At 38.8% G+C, this 21,303-nt stretch overlaps 1 protein-coding gene across 1 annotated transcript; it reads left to right on the top strand.

Moving 5' to 3' along the window:
* Positions 1-19,087: 19,087 nt before the first annotated feature.
* Positions 19,088-20,765, top strand: LOC147616171 (transcription factor MYB16-like). Its single transcript, XM_086778099.1, has 3 exons — positions 19,088-19,310; positions 19,399-19,528; positions 19,667-20,765. The coding sequence occupies exons 1-3, from the start codon at positions 19,175-19,177 to the stop codon at positions 20,439-20,441; spliced, it is 1,041 nt and encodes a 346-aa protein (XP_086634225.1). The 5' UTR covers positions 19,088-19,174; the 3' UTR covers positions 20,442-20,765.
* Positions 20,766-21,303: the final 538 nt, after the last annotated feature.

Raw genomic sequence — 21,303 nt, forward strand, 5'->3', positions numbered from 1 at the left:
ACAATGGAAGAATGGGAGTATGCTAGGGGATGCATGAGCAAGGTCGGTATATAGAATGTTATGCATAAGTTAGGAGCTTTCAATAATTTAGATTGCTTATTTAATTGATTTTGTCTTGGTGTAGTGCACTATGTTCAATGCTATATGGTGTCAGGGCAAGCATTTTCGAACACAACGGATTGATGATAAGAGAAATACACAAGATTGTGGCGTCATTACTAGCTTTGAGGGAGCCAATGGAGCCATGGATGATTATTGTGGCATAATCCAAGATATTATTAAGCTTGACTTTCGACGCTTCTTTGTGTACGTTTTGGATGTAAAGTGGTTTACGGACGTGGTGGAAAGAGGCCCTAATGCAACAATCAAACACCATGCAAGTGGCTTTGTAACTATTGACTCCACAAAGTTTTGGCAAAGTAAGAAGGACACACTAGTACTACCGCAACAATGTGAACAGGTACCGTACACACATATAAAAGTACTCACTTTTAAATATTTGATACCTTCGATGCAAGGAAAATAACATGATTGTATTTGTGTTTGAATTAGGTCCAATGGTGGATAATATTAGATGGTGGCATGTCATACCTATTATGCCAATTTCCAAAGTGATGTATAGTACATTTACGAATATGGAGCATATGGAGGATGATCATGGCCATGGAGGTGATGATGACCATGATACGAGAGAGGAGGATGATCATGAGATAGGAGATATAGATATTGAGGCCATTACCCGTGAGGACGAACCTACCATTGGTGATGCTGATTTCGATGAGCACATGAGCAGCACAAGTAGTAGTGGGTTGAATGTATTTGTAGATCTAAACACTTGTTTGGATTTTGAAGTAGATAGTTTGGCAAGGGTTGATCTCATTGAGGATTAGATTAAACCGTAGCCCATCATTGATATTAGCTAAACTATTTTACATATTGTCTCATTCTCCTCACCTCACTTATTTTTTGTATATGTGGGTTTGCAAAAAAGCATTGATGTTTTTGTTAAAATTATGTGATTTGGTAATCATGGGTAATTTTTGAAAAGCAGTGATGTACATTTACCAGCCTACACCAAAATCTCACTTTTTGTACTCTCTGTTTTGCGTCTAAATACGCGTCTATTTCTCAGTGTAGACGCACTAATAGACATCCTAATACACGCGTAAATAGACACACTAATACATGCGTAAATAGACACGCTGTTAGATGCAGTGTTAGATTCTTAGTGTAGACGTCCTGATAGACGCGTCAATACACGCGCTGTTAGATGCACCCGTAATTTCTCTATTCAAGCAATGCCTATAGACGTGCCCGCTATTTTGTGCGTCTATCAAGCGCGTCTATAGTTGCTTTATGTTGTTGTGAAGCAGGGTGGACAGTGTCCCTTTCGGCGGATGATAGCTTCTTAGGACTTTCCACATGCTCTCCACTATTAAAGCCAAAGGCAACTCCTCTTCTGAAAGAGAAGGATAGTGAGAAGATCGAGGGCTCCCCCTCCACTATAACCACCTACTCATGGATAACCACTCCTAACCTGACATAAGAAGCATTCTAGATGGCATATAACAATGCCCCATATCTCTATGCATAGGCCGTATGCATAAGCCGTATGTAAAGGCCGTATGCATATGGCCTATGCATACATGCATATAGGCCATATGCATACATCATATGGCCTATGCATATGACTTATGCATAGGCCGTATGCATACGGCATACGGCCTATGCATAGGCCCTATGTATGCGGTCTATGCATAAGCCGTATGCATACAACATACAATCTATGCATAAGGCCTATGCATAATCCGTATGCATAGGTCGTATGTATAAGCCGTATGCCATATGCATATGACCTATGCATAGGCCGTATGCATACGGCATATGGCCTATGCATAAGCCGTATACATAGGCCATATGCATAGGCTATATGCCGTATGTATAAGGCCTATGTATAGGCCGTATGCATATGGCCTATGCATAGGCTATATGCCCTATGTTTACGGCCTATGCATAGGCCGTATGCATATGGCCTATGCATAAGGCTATGAATAAGGCCTATGCGTATGCCCTATGTATACCTAAACCCTAAACCTAATCCTCGGCACCCAAGCAAAGAGGGCTTACCTCTACTAGCCGAATCCGTATGAGCCGTATATGTGGCCTATGCCCTTGGAGATCATTCGCTTGAATAGACCTACAAAAGATTATCATATAAAATCAAAACATTAGTTCATTATGCATAATAAGCCTATGCATAAGCCCTATTGCATAAGCGGGCTATGCATAAGAGGCCTATTTGCTGCATAAGAGGGATATGCATAAGCCCTATGCATAGTCTAGCCCTTATGCATAGCCCTATGCATAAAGAGTGCTATGCAAAAGCCCTATGCATAAAGAGGGCTATGCATAGTGCCCAGCCCTTATGCATAGCCCTATGCATAAAGAGGGCTATGCATAGCCCTAGCCTATTGACCTAACCCTAATCCCTGGCACCCAAGGGTGCAAAAACACAAAGACAAGAAGCACAAAGCACAACGAAAGAGGGCTTACCGTATGAGAGGCTATGCCCAAAACCTTGCTCACTTGAATATGCCTACAAAAAAGAACCATAATAAATAAAAAAGTTAGTCCTCATTAACACATTAGTAAGCAAGAAGAACAAGAGAAAAAAGAGGTGAGTGCCCTAAACCCTACTCTTAATGCATAAGTGAATGAAAAAACTAGTTTATGTTAAGCCTAAACCTATGCATAATGCATAGAATGCTTAATAGAAAGCTTTGATGGAGAGCTCTCCATCAAAGCTCTCTATTAGATCTCTATGCATTAGGCTAGGGTTAGGGAAAGGGAGAGGAAAGAGAGGGGAAGGGAGAAAAGGAGAAAGGGGGAAGGGAGAGAAGCTCACCTAAACCCTATTTCCAAGCTTTCCATGAAAGCTTGGAAGAACACATAAAAGCATGAAAGAGGGAAGAAAGCAAGAAGAGAGCTTACCTTGGAGAGGGAGACTTGATTGATTGAAGGCCCTTGAGGGATGAGTAGAGGTAGAAAGAAAACTCGCACTATAGGCGTAGCTCTGCATGTGCAGCAATAGGGAAGTAGGTAGGTATTGACACCGGTCCGCGGTGATTTAGGCTGGAGTCATAGTTTCGTAGGTCACTGCTGAGCAACGAAATTTCACTCCTAGTTTCGATGCTGAGCATCGTCTTTTCGCTAGCATGTTTTCGCTATTGTGTAGCGAAAAAGTGTAGCGAAAAAACGCTGATGTAAGCTATCTAACAGCAAAAACCTGGGTAAAGTTATGTTTGCAGTACTGGGTGTTCTTGTGTGTTTTGTATGAATCCTAAATCAATTTTGGCCAAGTTAAAGATGTCTGACAGTGATCATCAAGGACTGGAAGTTGAATCTGGGGCATGGTTGAGAGAAAAAATCCGATGTGTGTATGTGATCAATGCAAGGGCTAGTATATATGACAACGTCATATAACAATTGAGCATGTCCAAACATATGGTCTTCATCATGAGGTAGTGGCACGACCAAGTGTAGATGATAACATAGAGAAGAACCATAGGAGAGTTCTAGGTAACATGCCACAACATTCGATGACATCGGGTAGAGTGCAAAAGGTGGAAAGGCTTCATATATCGAAAGCATGGCTGAGACTCATCTTCCCCAACATGAATGAGGTGCCTCCACCATTGCCACATGAGGAGGAAGAGAATCTCATCATGGATGATATGGTGAATGACTTGTTTGGGGGACGAGAGGTCATAGATAATATTGAGCAAGCTCCAATGTCACAAGAGGAGGAAACCTTGCATAGAGAGGCAAGCACACCTTTGTATGAGGGATGTTTGTACTCCACACTGCGAGCAAACTTGGAGCTATTGAACTTGCAAACAACTTATGGATGGAGTGATGCAAATGTCACAAATCTTCTTCGGTAAGACCGCTTCATTCTATTGAAAATATTTCATGTTCTATATACTCTCCTTGCTAATATTTTGACATATGATTTCTTACCCTATGTTGTAGGCTTCTTAAGAAGATCCTTCCCCCCCTCAAAATCTATTACCACTCATGAGACGGGTGTCGTAAAATGCTCTCTATGCTAGGTCTCGGGGGGTACACTACTAGAAAACCCTAGGTATCACGTGCATTCAAGAGGTATTTAAAAAATCCCTTAACTAAAATTTTTCCCCCAATAAATCAACCCCTCTTTACTTATAAACTATCGGATTTTTTTCTAAAGTTAAATTAAAAAACCCCTCCTGTTAATATAATCCTGTTAATTTTTTTCAATGTACTAATTAAAAAACCCCTCCTGTTGAACTCACGTGGTACACTAAATTTTTTTTTAGGTGAACCCCCTAAGTGCTAGGTATGGATTACACAAAAATACATGCATGTCCCAATGATTGCATGCTATTTAGAGGGGTTAATAAATATGCAACACAATGTCTACAATGTGGGGAGAGCTACTATAGGGATGATATGCAATGTCCCAATGATTGCATGCTATTTAGAGGGGTTAATAAATATGCAACACAATGTCTACAATGTGGGGAGAGCTACTATAGGGATGATATGCAATGTGATAATGTTCCCTGAAAGGTTTTGAGACACTTCCTCATCATTCCTCGCATCCAAGACATGTTTAAATGTAAGGGGATTGCAGAACTCAAACGTGGCATGCTACTCATCGCTCGACCAATAGCATCATGAGGATTGTAGCTGATTCACCACAGCATGGCAACATGTGGAGCATCAATGGCCAGAGTTTAAAGACGAGCCTCCTCACTTACGTCTTGGCTTGGGCATGGATGGTGTTAACCCATTTGGCTTCAAGTCCACATCATGGTCTACTTGGCCTATTGTATTGGTGAATTACAACCTCCTTCCATGGGTGGCAACACGAAAGGTCACATCATGCTTGCTCTCCTTGTACCAGGCAAATATAAGGTGGAAAACATGGATGTGTACCTCAAGCCTTTGATTGAGGAGCTTGAGACACTATGGCGAGGTATCAAAGTACATGATGTTTCAAGGCCAATAAATAAGCGTGAGGTAGAGGTGAATGGAGTTTTACTTTGGTCAAGGCATGACTATCTCAGGTTCTCAGAGTGCTCAAGTACCTACTTGAACCTTATATGCAGTTTTAGCCTTTAAACTTTAAGTTTATATCTCTATCTCAATCATCTCAATTAAAATAGGTTTGGCAACCTCCGAACATCATGCATGTTCAATTTTCTAACCATCACTTGTTTTGAAAAGACCCTCTACACTTTAGAAGGTGGTGTATGACAAACGTCATTGATTTCTCCCTCCTTGACATGCCAAGTATATGCCACATGATGTCTCACCACTTGTGATGAGAGGTAGAGATTGATTGAGGCATGGAGAAGCACTCCCAATCCACCACCAAATGGGATGTCTAGACACTCAATCTTCTTTTGACCTCCATATTGGTGTGACATAACGATCAATCATTTCTTAGATCCCATGCATATCTTCAAGAATGTGGCAACAAATATTTGGGACCATTTAATTGGTAAAAGAGATACAAAGGGTGCAAGGGATGACTTACAAAATATTGGACGCCTTCAAAGTGCATGGCCAATTGAAAGTGAGAGTGGTAAAATAGTCCTACGAAAGGCACCATGGGTATTAACCAAAAGGGAACACAATAAGGAAAAAAGTGTGATCGCCTCTTTTTGTACACCAACGTGGGAGTAATGAATTCATTGAAGGGTGGCTTCATAAAGACCAAAAAGAAAGGAGAGGAACAATTATATGGCCTCAAGACACATGATTAGCACAAGATATTACATATATATAAATATTCACCTTTTCATTTTCTCTTTGTAGTACATAATTTGTAAGCTCATATGCTAACTTCCTTTTTTTTCTATGCATAGTTTATTCTTCCAATTGCTATAGTTGGTTGTGGAGACAATAAGGTGAGAGAGGCTATTTACAAAATGGGAAGCTTGGTGAGGTATGAATCTTCTCTTCAATTCACTAAGTTATATCGCTTATTTGGAATTCTTGTGCACTCACAAGTTATGTATTGTTAAATAGTACACATAATTGCTATGTATGTAGGTACATATCCTTAAATGAGATAGATCCTACATCCATTGAGATGGCTTGTCTCTCAATGCAATTGAGGCAGTGTGTATGATCGGGGACAACTTCCCTAGAACAATTATCACTAGCCAATTGCATCTTGTGGTGCATTTGGTTGATAAAGTGGTGTTGTGTGGCGTTGTTCATGTTCGATGGATGTTTTTCCTTGAAAGGTTCATGAAAACCTTGAAGGAATTTGCGAGACAAAGAGCAAGGCCATAAGCAAGCATGGCAGAGGGATGGTTGATGCAAGAGTCTCTTGTGTACATCTCAAAACATCTATCTCGCATAGATCCTTCTATGCCACGATTATGGAGAAATGAGGAGAATGACTGACTAATCACTAATGTGCCTGAGGGAAAAGAAAGCAACGAAGATTGAATGAAGCATTACACCACAAGTTGAATACATTCTGCATTCTAAATAGTCCCATCATGGAGAAGTAGATTGGGAGATTCAAGGATGCAATCAATAGACGAAAGCATGAGAGAAGAGTTTTCAGAAGAGTAAATAGACGCTTGCCATTCCTGCCTAGCTTGGAACCTCTACCAAATGTGAGTGACTTAGTTTCAATCGACAAAGGGTTGGCTACTTCTTGCTACTCCAGCTAATAGAAACACTCTCAAAGGAGACCATAAAGACACTAGTCTATCTCTTTTTTGAGACACTATTAGCCCAATCTACATTTGTGTGTACCTCCAACCTCATAAAAAAGTTCATAATGTATTGTGTACTTTATGTACCACCAAGCATCCTCATAGCCGCATTTAAATGCAGCTTCCTCGAGGCTTTCATAAAGTAGCTCATCAATCCAACCAAATAGCTCAACTATAGCCTAATGATAGCCATGTAAACTACTATGCATCTATACATAGTAGGGTCCTCCAAGAGATCATAGACAATCTCATGTTTTCACACTGAGATTGGCTTACACCTTATCTTCTCATATTTGGAAAACATGTCCAAAGCATTTTAAAATTCTTCCTAAGAGGCCTCTTCACCTCATCATCACTGCGTTTCAAGAAAATATCCAATTTTTTGAATCTAAAATTTGAATTCTATACAGTTCTCTGGCATTGGTAATCCTAGTTCATTTTTGGTTCTGGCCTTGCAAGTTGTTAGTTCTTCATATGGTTGAACTCCTTAAACTCCATTTGAGGCCCCTAGATCATATCAGATTTGCTGTTGTTTACTATATGGCCTGAATTGAAAACTAGTCATCTGTATGTCCAAATGAAAACCAAATGGAATGACCTTTGGTACAAGTGTTATGAAACCTTTGGAGAAGAGCCCTATAAGATCATATTTGAATTTTGTTCAATATCTTGGTCTAAAACCCCTGATTTTTGAATTGTACGTGAATCGTACCTGTTCTGATTTCCTAAACCCAACAGCCTTTGTGGTTGTTAAGTGCACACTACGAACTTTTGCCTCTGTGTGTTCCAGGTTTGGTCTCCCTAAGGCTATCCCAGTATCATATGAGATTAGGTTGTGGCTCGATCTTGTATCTATCAAGCAACAATTGTTGCAATTCCCTTATTTGTTGTGAGTCCCAACTTGAGTCTTGTTGGTTCAATGTTTAGATCCTCTTCGTCCACCAGGGTTATGGATGCCATGTTGACATGAATCAAGCCCTTCTGTATTTTAGCTTTTGCTTGCCTAGCTTTAGCCTCGTCTTGCGCTTGCTGGATCCTTTCTTTTGCTAATTGCTTCTATTGTTTTAAGAGGTGTTCTTGGAAGAGTATCTCCTCGGTTGATGTTCCAAAGTATTTTTTTAGTTTACTCCCATTGACATAGCCCTCCATTTGGATGCCATCAATTGTCTCTATTCGGAAGACAGACCCTTGAGGTGTGATTTTTGATACGCAGAATGGTCCCAGACCGCGGTATTTCAGTTTCTTTTTCCTGGCACTTCCCACACCATACATGAGGACAAGATCCCCCGTTTTTAACTCTTTTTACTTGAGGTTTCTATTAAACCAATGTTTTCTGCGTAACTTTTCAACCATGAGTCCGTATGATGCTATCAATTGGGTTTCATCCAATTTTTCCAAGTCAATTAGCCTTTTAGCTAATGCATTTTCAGTTAGACGTTCTTGTATAGCAATTCTTAAGCTTGGGACTAAGTATTCCATGGGCATAACCGCTTCAACACCATAAGCTAGACGGAAAGGAGTATATCCTGTGGCCACCTTATAGGATGTGCTGTAGGCCCAAAGAGCTGCTGTAAGCTTATGCTCCCAATCTGTTCAACTTGCTTCCACAGTTTTTGTCAAGATGGTACACAAAATCTTATTGGTACTTTTCGCTTGACCATTTGCTTGGGGGTAGTATGGTGATGATTTACGATAGATTACCAAGAAACCTGCAAGCAATTTATTAATCACCTCATTAATGAAATGTGAGTAGCAGTCACTCACCAATTCCAATGGGCAGCCGAATCGTGATATGATTTGCTCATATACAAATTTCGCTTTCCCTCCTTAAGACTAAATTCCTTCTTTATAGCCGACTCTCACAGCCTTAGTTTTGTCAATTCGTTGGTTTTGGTCTTCTCATGAAACAACAGGATTTCGTTCACGTCATGAAACAAAAAGTGTTTCACGCCGTGAACTGCTTCGAAAATGGTTCACGTCGTGGAAGTCTACTGCACTTTCACGTGATCCAATTTTTAGCAGACTGAATCGTGTCAGAGGTGTGAGGATAAGGGTTTCTATTTTTGGAATGTAATCCCATGATTTTTGACAAAAATCTCGGCACTAATTTTGTGAGCGACTCATGATGTGAAATTGTAGGAAAATGATTCACGTCGTAAACAACCTCCTGCACTTTCACGTAGAGTTTTTCGCATCGGCAATTTGTAGTCTTGGGTGCATAATACTTATCCAAAAGATGAAAATTAGATTGTGCCAATGCTAGGGAATGAAATGCAAGTTCCCGGCTCAATCAATGGTTCCTTATGTTTTTGATTTTTTTGAATTTTTTGAGAAAAGAAGAAAACAACACACAACCTACTTCTTCACGTTGGTGTTTTTTGTGGTGCTAACATCAAACTTATCAAGAGTAACCAATGAATCCTTTACTAAACTACTTTCTACAACATTCGTAACATTAAAACTATATAAATGTTTTCTCAACCACACACATCTTATCCTTCCATTTTCCACACAATGCATTATCAAAATGCTAAGGCAACAATGAATACTATGCAATGGGAGCTAAAACTCAAAGAGAATGAAAGAAACAAAGGTGTTTCCCCGACAGCGGCGCCAAAAATGTTATGCTTAACCACACCTCCAAGAGGGAACTCTACACATTCACCTAGTGGATGAGCAATGGAACACAACCGTCATGGGCCTGTACTTACCATGCTTTGAGCTCATGTCTCTTGAAGCCTCCAAGCTCGCATGTATGCTCCAAACTCCAAGCTCCACCTCCACAATGTTACCGTGGAGTTGCTCATGCCATCACATAGGCGAATCACACTCTCTCTGACTCTCTCATACAAGCATAAACACACAAGCATGAAAGAGGCACAATGCTAGAATGCTCTCACTCCTCATCACTCTCTCACAAGTACAAGGGGAGATCTCTCAATAGCACAAAGGGGATTGTGTCTTTTCATTATGAGAAATTACCTTATATACAATTGGCCCTTATTCACACTTGGGCGCCCAAAACTTACTAACTAGGACTTGGGTGGCCAATGTCTCATAATGTACAACCTTCATATACTGCCTTTACATGACATTTATTAATGTCCTCAATTGAGGATCATGGTGTTAATCCAAATGGGATTAACAAGGGCTTGTACAATGGTCTTTCATATTATTAGCCTCGACTTAGGTGCACTTTGAGGCTGGAATATAGCATGTTTTGAGTTCCCTTGTGTTGTGGTTGGCGAGAGGTGTTAATTGTTGGATTAAATGCTATTACTTTTAACCAGAATGCAATTTTGTGCTGGTGTGTGCATGTTTGGAAAGTGATGCTATTGTTTTCTATCTGCTGAAGGTTGTTTGGTGTGGGATTCACTCGACTTTTCACTCCACTCAAAAAAAATTACTCGAGAAATATATTCCCTTGAAGCGGCCTACTTCTAACTATAGTCCCGATTAGTGTGCACATTGGTCTTCCAAGAATGCAAGCACATCGGCATTAACCCCAGGTGAAAAAACCTTGGCTAAATAAACTAGCTTCTAAAATGTGAAAGGTGTCAATAGCAAGGGGGAGTGCCCAAGCCCTCTTATGGTGGTACATGTTCTCCAGATTCCTATTTTATGCAAGCTAATCATAATCTTCATATCTAGTTCAAGAAAAAACCTTGGTTAGTAAGCAAGACAACTCCCAAAATATGCAAGATGCTAACACAACAAGGGAAAGTGTCACCTTCTTCTTGTTCTTGGGGATTAAGGTTATAAATAAGCTCAAGATTCTTATGAGAGAACATGCAAGCACCATTTTGATATAAGTAATAACACTAGTCAAGTAATTGAGTCCAAAATTAGGCTAACGCGATATTTTTAACTTTGAAGAGATAGACTTTAAATTCATGAAAATATTTGAGAATGTTTAGTTACCATGCATTAAACTAGGTTTGATTAAAATTGACTTGAAAATATTTGAGAATGTTTAGTGTCCATGCATCAAACTAGGTTCAAAATATATTTTTTAAAGAAATATTCAAAATACTATAATAGCCTTATCACAAAATTACTAGCATAGAAATGTTGTAATTTATCCTTAAGGATCTAATGTGTATTAAAAAGTTTGTTTAGATTCCTAAAGGTTCATGCAAATTTCCTAAATACATATAGAAGTATTGCATAAATAGTGTCCTTAAGATTTTATTTAAGGTATTTTTAAAGCATTAATTTCTAAAATTCACACTTTTTTACAAAAAGTACCTAAATGATGATAATGGAAGACTTTGTTTTTAAAACTTTGTTGGCTCTTAATATTTTTTCCTTCAAACATCTTATGCTAAGAGTATTAACCTAGTAGGAATTTGTTTCAAACAAATATACTTAAAAGGAAATGAGTTTTTTACAAAATTCTCTAAAATCCACAAAAAGTGCTTTTTTTAATAACATGCATGTAAAACATGATTTCTTTTGGTGCTTACAACCTCCTCCAAATTATCATTAAGAGAGAAATATAGAAATCAAGTGTCAATGGCATTATGCCAAATTGTATGGTGTTGATCGAAAGAAATCAATTGTTACAAGTTATTAGTAAATGGGTGAAGATTTAGATGTCATCATGACACCCACGAAAAGTGCTAACCACATGTTGTGTGCTAAGCACATGAATTGTGGAATGGAGTGCAAAAACTGTGAGTCACTAATGTTCCTGTGGAGCTATTCAAGGTTGTTCTTGGAGCTTGATTAGCAATGAGAATGATTATGCATTTTCCATCGGTGTGTCATTGTTAAACTTATCTTAATCAAGCTGTAATTATGAATTCTATTATTTTTTGAACTCCACTTTTCAATTAGAGAATCCAAAATCAACTAGAGATTAAACTTCAGGCTAATGGGCCTCGATTAGTTATTCGACCTCTAGAAGTTTGGATCTAGTCATTTAACCTAAACTTTATGTACATCATCTAACTATTCAAGGTATGTCAAGGATAGAGGGTATAGTTAGTAGGGACAATGGCCCAATTTATTATTGTGTCAGAATAGCTAAAGCTCCAAGCGTTTCCATGTAAAAAGATGGTTAAGCCATAACTTTTTTTTTAAAAAAAACTTTTCAATTCTCTTGGAAACCTTTAAAATTTTAAGCTTGGATGGGTAACTTTGATGTTTACATTACATAATTAGATTATAGACTAAAGAGCACTCTTTTGGCTACCCACCAACGAGAGCCACCCCCTCACCCCCCCAACCTTCCCACCCACCCTTTTGGCTAGTGTGCCAACACAAGGTTGTCTACAGATATAGGTGATCTCTTGGAGGACCCTAATATGTATATGCGCATCGTAGTAGTTTGATTTACATGACTACCACTAGGCTAAATTTGAGCTATTCGGCTAGATTGATGAGCTAGTTTATGTAGGCCCCCGAGAAAGCCACATTTAAATGCGGCTAGGGGGATTCTTATGTATATAAAGTACACAACACATTATTCTTAAGTACATAAAGTACACAATACATTATGCTCAGGTACATAAAGTACACAATACACTATGGGCTTTTTTATGAGGCTGGATAGATACATGGGTATACACAAATTAGGATAATAGTTTCTTAGACTGGAGATATACTAGTGCCTTTATGGTCTTGTTTGGGAGTGTTTCTATTAGCTAGAGTAGCAAGAAGTAGTCAACCCTTTGTCGAGTAGTACACTAAGTATAGGAGGGGAGTTGCTATTGGCAACACGTGAGGTAGCTTGGTTATAGAAGCTGCTTAGTACTTACAGATATGGGTCAGCCCATGGGTAAGGCAATTGTTGTTTTTTGTGACAACATGAGCAAAATATAGTTGGCCACATCAATTGGCAAATAACCTAGTGTATCAAGTTAGGACAAAGCACATCAAGGTGCATTATCATTTTGTGGGGATAATGTTCAAAAAGTTTCTAGAAGGTGATGTGAATGGTTTATGTCAGCACAGTAGATGAGATGGTTGATATCTCAACAAAGGCATTGGGTACAGAGAAGCTTCAGAGGTTGAGAAGATTAGTTAGAGTAAAAGGTATGGAGTTGAACTCGAAGGGGAGTGTTGAGATACCACGCTTAGCTAGTGAGGATATTGATGGCATGTTAGGATGACACCTCCACACTTATAACACTGGCATGGTTGGTGAGATTGTAGTTGGTATAACTGCCAATGGTTTACAAGCTATATGACAAACCACTTTGGTTTACTGGAGTTATATCATAGCTTTATAACATCATCTCATATAGTTGAATGTTGATGTTAAAATTCTCTAGACACAACCACATCCACAATCATGATGTTAAACCATCAAATTTATGAGCACCTTTTGAAAACTCTGCCCTTTGTGGTGAATGGCTTGACTTTGTGGCACCTTGTTGATCAATTGAAATAAAGGTTTTTGTATTCATTTATTTGGATTATGACATTATTTGCTCCTCTACATGGTTATTGGTTGTTGTACCTTGATCTTGAGATATACTAATTGGATGGGATGTGGTACCCACTATGAGTTGGGCGGCGAAGGGGGGGAAACTTTATACATATGTAACATAACACCTAAGTGGACAGACATGTTTTTCTTTAATTAGGGGACTTACGTACCATGTTCATGCAAGGGGGATTACATAAATACATACCATGTGCATGCAAGGGGGGAAACTTTATACATACGAAATATAACACCTAAGTGCACAGACATGGTTTTCTTTAATAAGGGGACTTACGTACCATGTGCATGCAAGGGGGATTAGGTGAATATTTCTTTTATTTAAATTTATAGATGGGGTTTTCAATATAAAATCATAACATGTGTAGTTACAAAATGGGGGTGAATTGTGTTAAACAATGTAAAATCACATGTTGGCATGCATATGCACATGCTAATGGATTTTTATAGAATGGCCTCCCTGATCATTTGCCTTTATTTCCTACTTTGGGAGTGTAGTCAATCTCTTAAAAAAACTTTGGTTAAGTCCATCCCCTAGGTATATGTGCACTTTGACCACTCAAGTCTTTGCTCTCTTTGTGTTTCTAGAAAATTCTTTGACACTAAAATTTGGTAAAGTTTAGGTTTCTAATTGCCTTTTTTAATGCTTCCTCCTTTAAGAATGCCATTGGTGTTTATGAGACCTTTTTCCTTCTTTTTCAAGTTCTTTAAATATGATAGGACATGTATCTTTTACAACATCCTTGCACTTAACACTCCTTAGGTACTATAACATGACATAAAAGTGTACTTTTAAAGATTTGAAAAAAGATTTATTTCTTTCACAACAAAATTGATTTGATAAGTCCTTCTCCATTATGACAAAGTTATTGACGTGGGGAAAAAACTATCGTACATCATGGTTACACCATATTCAATAGAGTCTGATGAATCAAGAACTCAAAATACCTATATCATTTAGGAAAAAATCTCATTTAATTAGAAAACATTTTAGGCATAAATGTTTCCTTGACCATGCTCAATCTTCATAACCAAGAAATCCAAGGGAAATTATTGTCATGGAGAGAAAAATCATACTGCATGGTCACATCCTTTTATTCCTCTTTGGAATTAAATGCAAGTTCAAAAATTATTTTTGTATTTAGCATTGAAATGAGCATCATTGAGGAGTGAATTATGCATGAGATAATTTTATGAGTTTTATTTAGTATCTAGTTAATCATGATAAAATTGATGCATGATGCAAAAGACATTTTCAATGCCTAAGAATTTTATGAGTTTTATTCAGTATGTAGTAACCACCATGCATACAAAAGGCATCTTCAATGTGTCAAGCAATAATCTACTAGAGCTTCATTAATGCCACTAGAGGTAAGATCAAAACAATGCCACTAGAGGTAAGATTCAAGCTCTTCAATGTCCCTCAATGGTGCTCAAGAAAGGGGCTCCCTCTTAATGGTGTTGCTAAGGTCTCCCTCTCTTTTCAAATTCCAAGTGGAAACTAAAAATTATATCAAGGTTGCTATTAAAATGGTTGATAATTAAAAGCAAATAGAAAAATGATCATGAAGGTTAAGGACAATGAACATTTATGCATCTTGGTGTTGATAGAGTATGTTCAAGATGAAGAGTCCGTTATAGGTCCTCATCACCACTACCAAAGCAAGAGTGGAGTATTAAAGTTCACGTGATAAGGATGGTCCAAAAAGGAGGAGTCTAATCGGGTGGTTCCCAATAAGTTAGTATATGAGTGGAGTGGTGGAGTTTGGAGGGTTAGGCATGCTTGGTCTTTTGATGCTTATAACTATTATTGGCTTGCACATCCAACCCTCCATGCATGGGGCTAGCATTTAGACAATGCCTTAAAAAAGACTCACATATATATTTTTTAAAGGTTACTGAGATGCCTCTTTGATTACATAACTTGTTAATGTGTGTGTGTGTGTGTGTGTGTGTGTGTATTGAGATTATTTGTTCATGAGATTAAATGTTTAATTCTTGGTGAGTTCATTATGGAAAAACACAAGCTAGAGTTTTCAAGTAGAGATATGGGGATAGATGTTGCATTAGGTTCAAAGATAACCAAATTTTGTAACACAACTTTAAAACTTCATCATCAGCTTTTTATGCTAGATGATATTCCATGGTGTGTTACAATAAAGTTAATTTGGTTAACTCCATTGAATAAAATAACCTTAGGAATATAATGATTTTTTTCAAATTATTGATAATGTTTTATAAAAAACCCATTACCCAATGTGCACAAATTAAAGGAAAGAAAAAAAAAACTTAGAAGTTAGTAAAGGGGTTCTCCCATGGCCCGTGTAGTCTCATTATGAGGGCCGAGGTGGGATGCAAGTGAGCTACACGGCGGTGGCGGGGGGCTGTTTGTGTGAGCCGGTGGATTACTCCACCTTCCCAACACCAGAAATGAACGAGTGCAAAGATTTTACATACCCAGGATTCCAAGATTATGTTAGGATGATTGAAGTGGGCAAGTGGTGTTAGAAGAAGAAAAGACTAAACGGCACACGGTTAGGAAGGAATGCGTGACGATGAAGGCCCACGTGATCACCCAGCTGGCGTGACTGAATGTCGTCGTAGTCTGTAGTACAAGGACAGGTGTCACAATAGGGGACAATAATAAAGTTGACTTGAAATCTTTTACACGTAGCAGCTCTCGCACATGGTTGGGTGCCCACAAAGTGGTCAAATGTGTCGTGCTCCCAATCTCCGACCGTTGGAAATTGTTTTCTAGTCTGTTGTCGTGGTCAAATGTGTCGTACAAGGACAGGTGTCACCATAGACGACAATAATAAAGTTGACTTGAAATCTTTTACACGTAGCAGCTCGCGGTGCCCACAAAGTGCTACATGGTTAAATACGCCTCACATGAATCATGGGTTGAAGAGGAAAATACAATTTTTACCAAGTATTTTTCCCATACTTTCATCAAATTAATACTATTTTTTAAAAATTTGAGAGGAAGCATTTTTCCTTCTCCTCCCAAGATGAGACGGATTTTTTAAAAGTTGAGCACGCTCCCAGAATAAAGAGAACCCATCTTTTGCTAAACCCTGGCTGGCTGACTCTTGCTTCACTGTTTTACCACCCTTCAAAATGAATCATATTTAACTATGGTTGCTTGGAATGCACCACCCTTCAAAAATAATATTCTCCTTCACTTTCTCCTTTCTTCTTTTGAACAATCATTTTCTCCTTGCTTTCTTTGAATAATATAACTAAAACTGGAAACACCATTTTGTGAAGGTTTTTTCCTCCCCCTATCATTTTGAGAAGTAATTCTCAAAATTTGAGCCAGCTCAAGTGTGAATTAAAAAATACCCTTTTGTGTGAATTTTGATCTAATAAAATGATTCTTTTTTTAATAAACTTACAGGTTTTTTTTTCAAAATGCCATTTAAAACCCCCTTATCTAAACTTCGATTTTTGTAAAAAAAAATCAGAATCTTGGTTAGAAAAACCTCTCCTAATGATCGCACATAGTAGACTTATATATTTTTTAGTGAACCACCCGAGCCCGAAGTCAAGTTCATATCTCCGTGTATTGATAGTTTGGAGTTCATGTCGTACAGGTAAAAGGTTTTTGTTTGTCTTGCAGAGCTAGGAAGGATCGGCGTATTGTTATAGTCAATTGTGAGTCATGCAAGTTAAAGCCTCATCACACCAAGTAACGTTGTATTTTAATGGGCACGTCATGCCCGTTTTGGGTATTTTACCCATAAAATATAGTCACTTATATTTTGAGTGGCTGTCGTCAAAAAATAAGGTAAAATATGAAAAAATGGAAACTACTTCTACTATTCCTGTCATTTGGAAGGGTGCCCTAGGTCGTCAAACATCATCCTTGCCACCAAGAGAGGGCGAAGAGATGATAACCTGTTAACCCCTTAATGATGGGGTCACACCAAGGAGTAGTGGGTTTTTCAAAAATCCCACCCGTTTTGCTAGACCCTCTTAAAATACTAGAAAATAGGGAGATAACAATCATTGTTTCTTCTTACACTAAAGAGTTGAGCAAGTAGAATTATGGTTGCTCTTGTGCCTGTTACCTAATTCATTGACCTCTTTTATGTTTCATTCTCCTCTTCCAAACATGGGGGGATGGGTAAGATTATTATTTCTTCCCTACAAGTACCATTATATTAGTGCAATGTTTTCTTGGTAACTATATACATACATACATACATACATACATACATACATACATATATATACATACTTACTTATACACATATACAAATATACCTACATTCATACATATATTTATGTATATGTGTATATGTATGTATATGTATGTGTGTGTATGCATACATAGACATATTCATACATAACCATATAAATATATAATATCTATATACATATATTCATACATATACGTATACATATACATATATTTATATATATATACCTATATTATAGGTATATTCATATGTATATATTTATTATTGTGTGAGAATAGCTAAAAGCCCTTTGGTTAGACATGTCTCTGTAAAAAGATGGTTAAGTCGTGACTTTTTTTAAAAAAAAACTTTTCAATTCTCTTTGAATGTATAAACAATCGCTTGAAAGGTAGGGAAACCTTTAAAATTTGAAGCTTGGACGAGTAACTTTGATGTTTACATTACCATAATTAGATTATAGACTAAAGAGCACTCTTTTGACTACCCACAAGAGCCACTCCAGCCCCACAACCTTCCCACCCTCCCTTTTGACTAGTGAGGGTAATCTCCAAAGACTATAGGAACTATACACACATGTATTTGACTAGTATATCAATAAGAGAAAATTGGGTTTGAGTTGCTCAATTAAATTTTGCGACATCTCTAACTCACACTATATCGAGAGCTATAGCCATGTGGCAGAAAGCTGTATCTCCTCTCTCTAGCCACATGGCAAAAGTGTAAGGCTGGCGCAGACTATGCATGGGTAGGGGTAGTGCTGTAGCAGTAGCACCGCATGGGTGCAGAACTTGTTAATCTTAATGGATTTTGCTTATGACAATGCTTTTAGAGTCTTCACTCTTCATTCATGTATAAATCCACACAATTATAGCTTTCAAATTGTATGTAAAGGCCATCTTGAAATATTGAACTTTGGTATACATTTTGGGCTAATTTTTACAGGAAGTAAAAATCAACATGGTTGGAAACCAACTGCAATCTATTAGTTCAAATATCCTATCATTGAGCTTGCAACCATAAGAGCTGTGGACGTTTTTATCTTGCCCTCATTAAATTCTCTTCCAAATAAGGACGGTTGTTGTGAATTTAAAGCACCATGGAAACACATTGTTTGTCAATTGTCAAATGGTGTGACGAGTGCCACTGTACCAGCAGTTCCCCACTTCAAGGACCACATGCCCCTGAACCCAATGATTGAATTGAAAGGTTTTATTGAGCATTGTTCAATTGGTTTTGGAAATAAAGTTGTACCGATCATTTGTGCCACTTTATATTAATAGTAACAAAAGCTGCCCTTTACAAAAAGTCATCCTACATCCCTTCTCTTAATTATACAGTACATCAACTCTAAAAAAGAGTTGGATTGAAGAGTTGTCCTTATTTTTTGATTGCTCGAAAGAAGCTTTTGGATAGTTCAAAGGTACAGCAACGGAGAAAAAAGGTATGAACGTGAGACCTTGGAAGGTCATGTGGGGACCGTGGGCGGAAAGCAGCTGCGCGGCTGAACCTTGATTGCTCTGTATAAAATTAGCGTGCATAATGTGCTTGCAAGCGCGGGCGGGTCCTCTGTCTCTCTCTCTCACACACACACTCTCTCTCTCTCTCTCTCAGTTACACACACAGAGCCCCGCCCCCGCCCCCGCCCCCCCCCCCCCCCCCCCCGGGGCGCAATATCACACATCTTGGGCTGGCGCAGCCTCATCACAATCCTATACATATACAAATCGTCTTGTATCATGGGACGTGCACCGTGCTGCAACAAGGTTGGCCTGAACAAGGGTGCGTGGACTGTCGAAGAAGACGAGAAGCTCATCGCATTCATGCAAAAAACCAATGGCCACGGCAGCTGGCGAAACCTCCCCCAACGAGCTGGTGGCACGGCTAAATCATAATTCTCGATATTAAACTTCCTATCATCCCCCTTAACTCGCGTCTAAATTCGTAATTTTTTGCATAATAGGGCTTCTGAGGTGCGGCAAGAGTTGCCGGCTGAGGTGGATCAATTACCTTCGTCCCAACATCAAGCGTGGCAACTTCTCGCCGGAGGAGGAAAGCAAGATCATACAACTGCACGCCTTGATGGGCAACAAGTAAGAAGAAACACTACTACTTCTGTTAATCAGCGGCCCTCCTTAGTTTTTCTATGCTTAGTGCAAAATACCTTAGAATTACTGCTGCGATTTCATGAAACTGTCATTGAATACCGCAGTTGTACTGCAATTATGCAGGTGGGCGAGCATCGCCACTCACCTCCCCGGCAGGACGGACAACGACATCAAGAACCACTGGAACACGCAGCTAGCGAAACGGTTGTCGACGATGGGAATCAATCCGGCCGCGACTACGCATTCGCCTATTAAGCTGGTTAAGCCGCCCTGTAAGCCTCGTCCCAATATCGAGGCATCCAGAGTCGGCCACATGGCCCAGTGGGAGATCACCAGGCTAGAAGCCGAGGCCAGGTTGGCAAGAGGTCCTCATAAGCAGACTGCTGCACTCCCTCACAGGCTGTTTCAACGTCGATCAGCCTCTCAAGACCATAGCAATAGCATCTCGCAAAGAGCAGTACAGAACTGCTTCACATTGAGAGATTGGGAACAGGCTTTGCACAATCAATGTGCTACAACCAGCCGGCAGCCCTTCAGTACAGCCGCTGCAACAGATCACAGTAACGCAGATGATCAAGGCGTTGCCGACGCATTGGATCATATGGATCTGGGCGTAATTTCATGGTGCTCCGGGCCGCTTGATCAAGCCATAGAGACAAATCCCAACCTCACGGCCACAACACACGAGACTGCGCCGTGTAAGGATATAACCCATACTGGATACCATAGTTTCTCTAGCTGTGCTTTTACTCCTCCGGAAAGCAGTGAAATCGATAGTTTCTCTAGCTGTGCTTTTAGCCCTCCCGAAAGCAGTGAAATCGATAGTTTCCTGTCGGAACTCCTCAATACATGTATTGGCTCCTTAGACCCATCCATTAGCCCTCAATCATGCACTTGAGGGACAATAATGAGGACTCCTGCAATCATGCACTTGAGTGACAATAATGAGGACTACTGGTCTAACACGCTAAAGCTTGTGGCCTACAAAATTATGGGATCAATAGGCTAGCGCTGCTGTAAATCACAATGTATATCTTTATGTTTAGATGGCTCTTTGAATAGCTGAGAATTCAGATTTGACCCTCATGAAATCTGTATGTATGACAACGAAGGTCTTCCCCACATTTTGTTTGTCTTCAGTCTATCTACATAACATAGTTTCCATGCTAAAAGCGGGGCTATGCATCCTAGCCTATACATGTTGTAATCAAAGCCCATTAGGTCAAGAAGGAAAATGAAATTTTAAGATATTTACATATATTTGTTTTTTTTTGTGTATTGAGGGTGAATATGAGAAGTTTGCCACATGTTTGTAATTATTTGTTTTTTGTGTATCAAATAAAATTTTGATATATATATATATATATATATATATATATATATATACACACACACACACACACACACAATGTGTGTGTGTGTGTGTGTGTGTGTAAGATATGCAAATATTTTCTTGTTGTGTATTAATGGTGCATATGAGAAGTTTGGTAGATATTTGTAATTATTTGTTTTTTGTGTATTGAACAGAATTTTGAGACGACACACACACACACACACACACATACAAGATATATACATATATTTGCTTCTTGTGTATTAATGGTGCATATGAGAAGTTTGGTAGATATTTGTAAATTTTTTTTTTTGTGTACTGATGGTGCATATGTAGCTTCTACTTATGTAACATGAGAACTTTGGTTAGCTTCTACTTGTGTAAAATTTGATCATGCATAGTTATCGAGTCAGTTTTATTTTATTTA

This window comes from Cibotium barometz, chromosome 39 (assembly GCF_041138505.1).
Source record: "Cibotium barometz isolate CiBa-2024 chromosome 39, ASM4113850v1, whole genome shotgun sequence".
Classification (NCBI taxonomy): domain Eukaryota; kingdom Viridiplantae; phylum Streptophyta; class Polypodiopsida; order Cyatheales; family Cibotiaceae; genus Cibotium; species Cibotium barometz.

Excerpts from the sequence above, each read along its gene's own strand:
- LOC147616171 (XM_086778099.1), top strand. The coding sequence starts at position 19,175 with ATGGGACGTGCACCGTGCTGCAACAAGGTTGGCCTGAACAAGGGTGCG. Across the intron at positions 19,311-19,398 it reads AAACCTCCCCCAACGAGCTG|GGCTTCTGAGGTGCGGCAAG; the intron begins GTGGCACGGCTA and ends TTTGCATAATAG. Across the intron at positions 19,529-19,666 it reads CACGCCTTGATGGGCAACAA|GTGGGCGAGCATCGCCACTC; the intron begins GTAAGAAGAAAC and ends GCAATTATGCAG.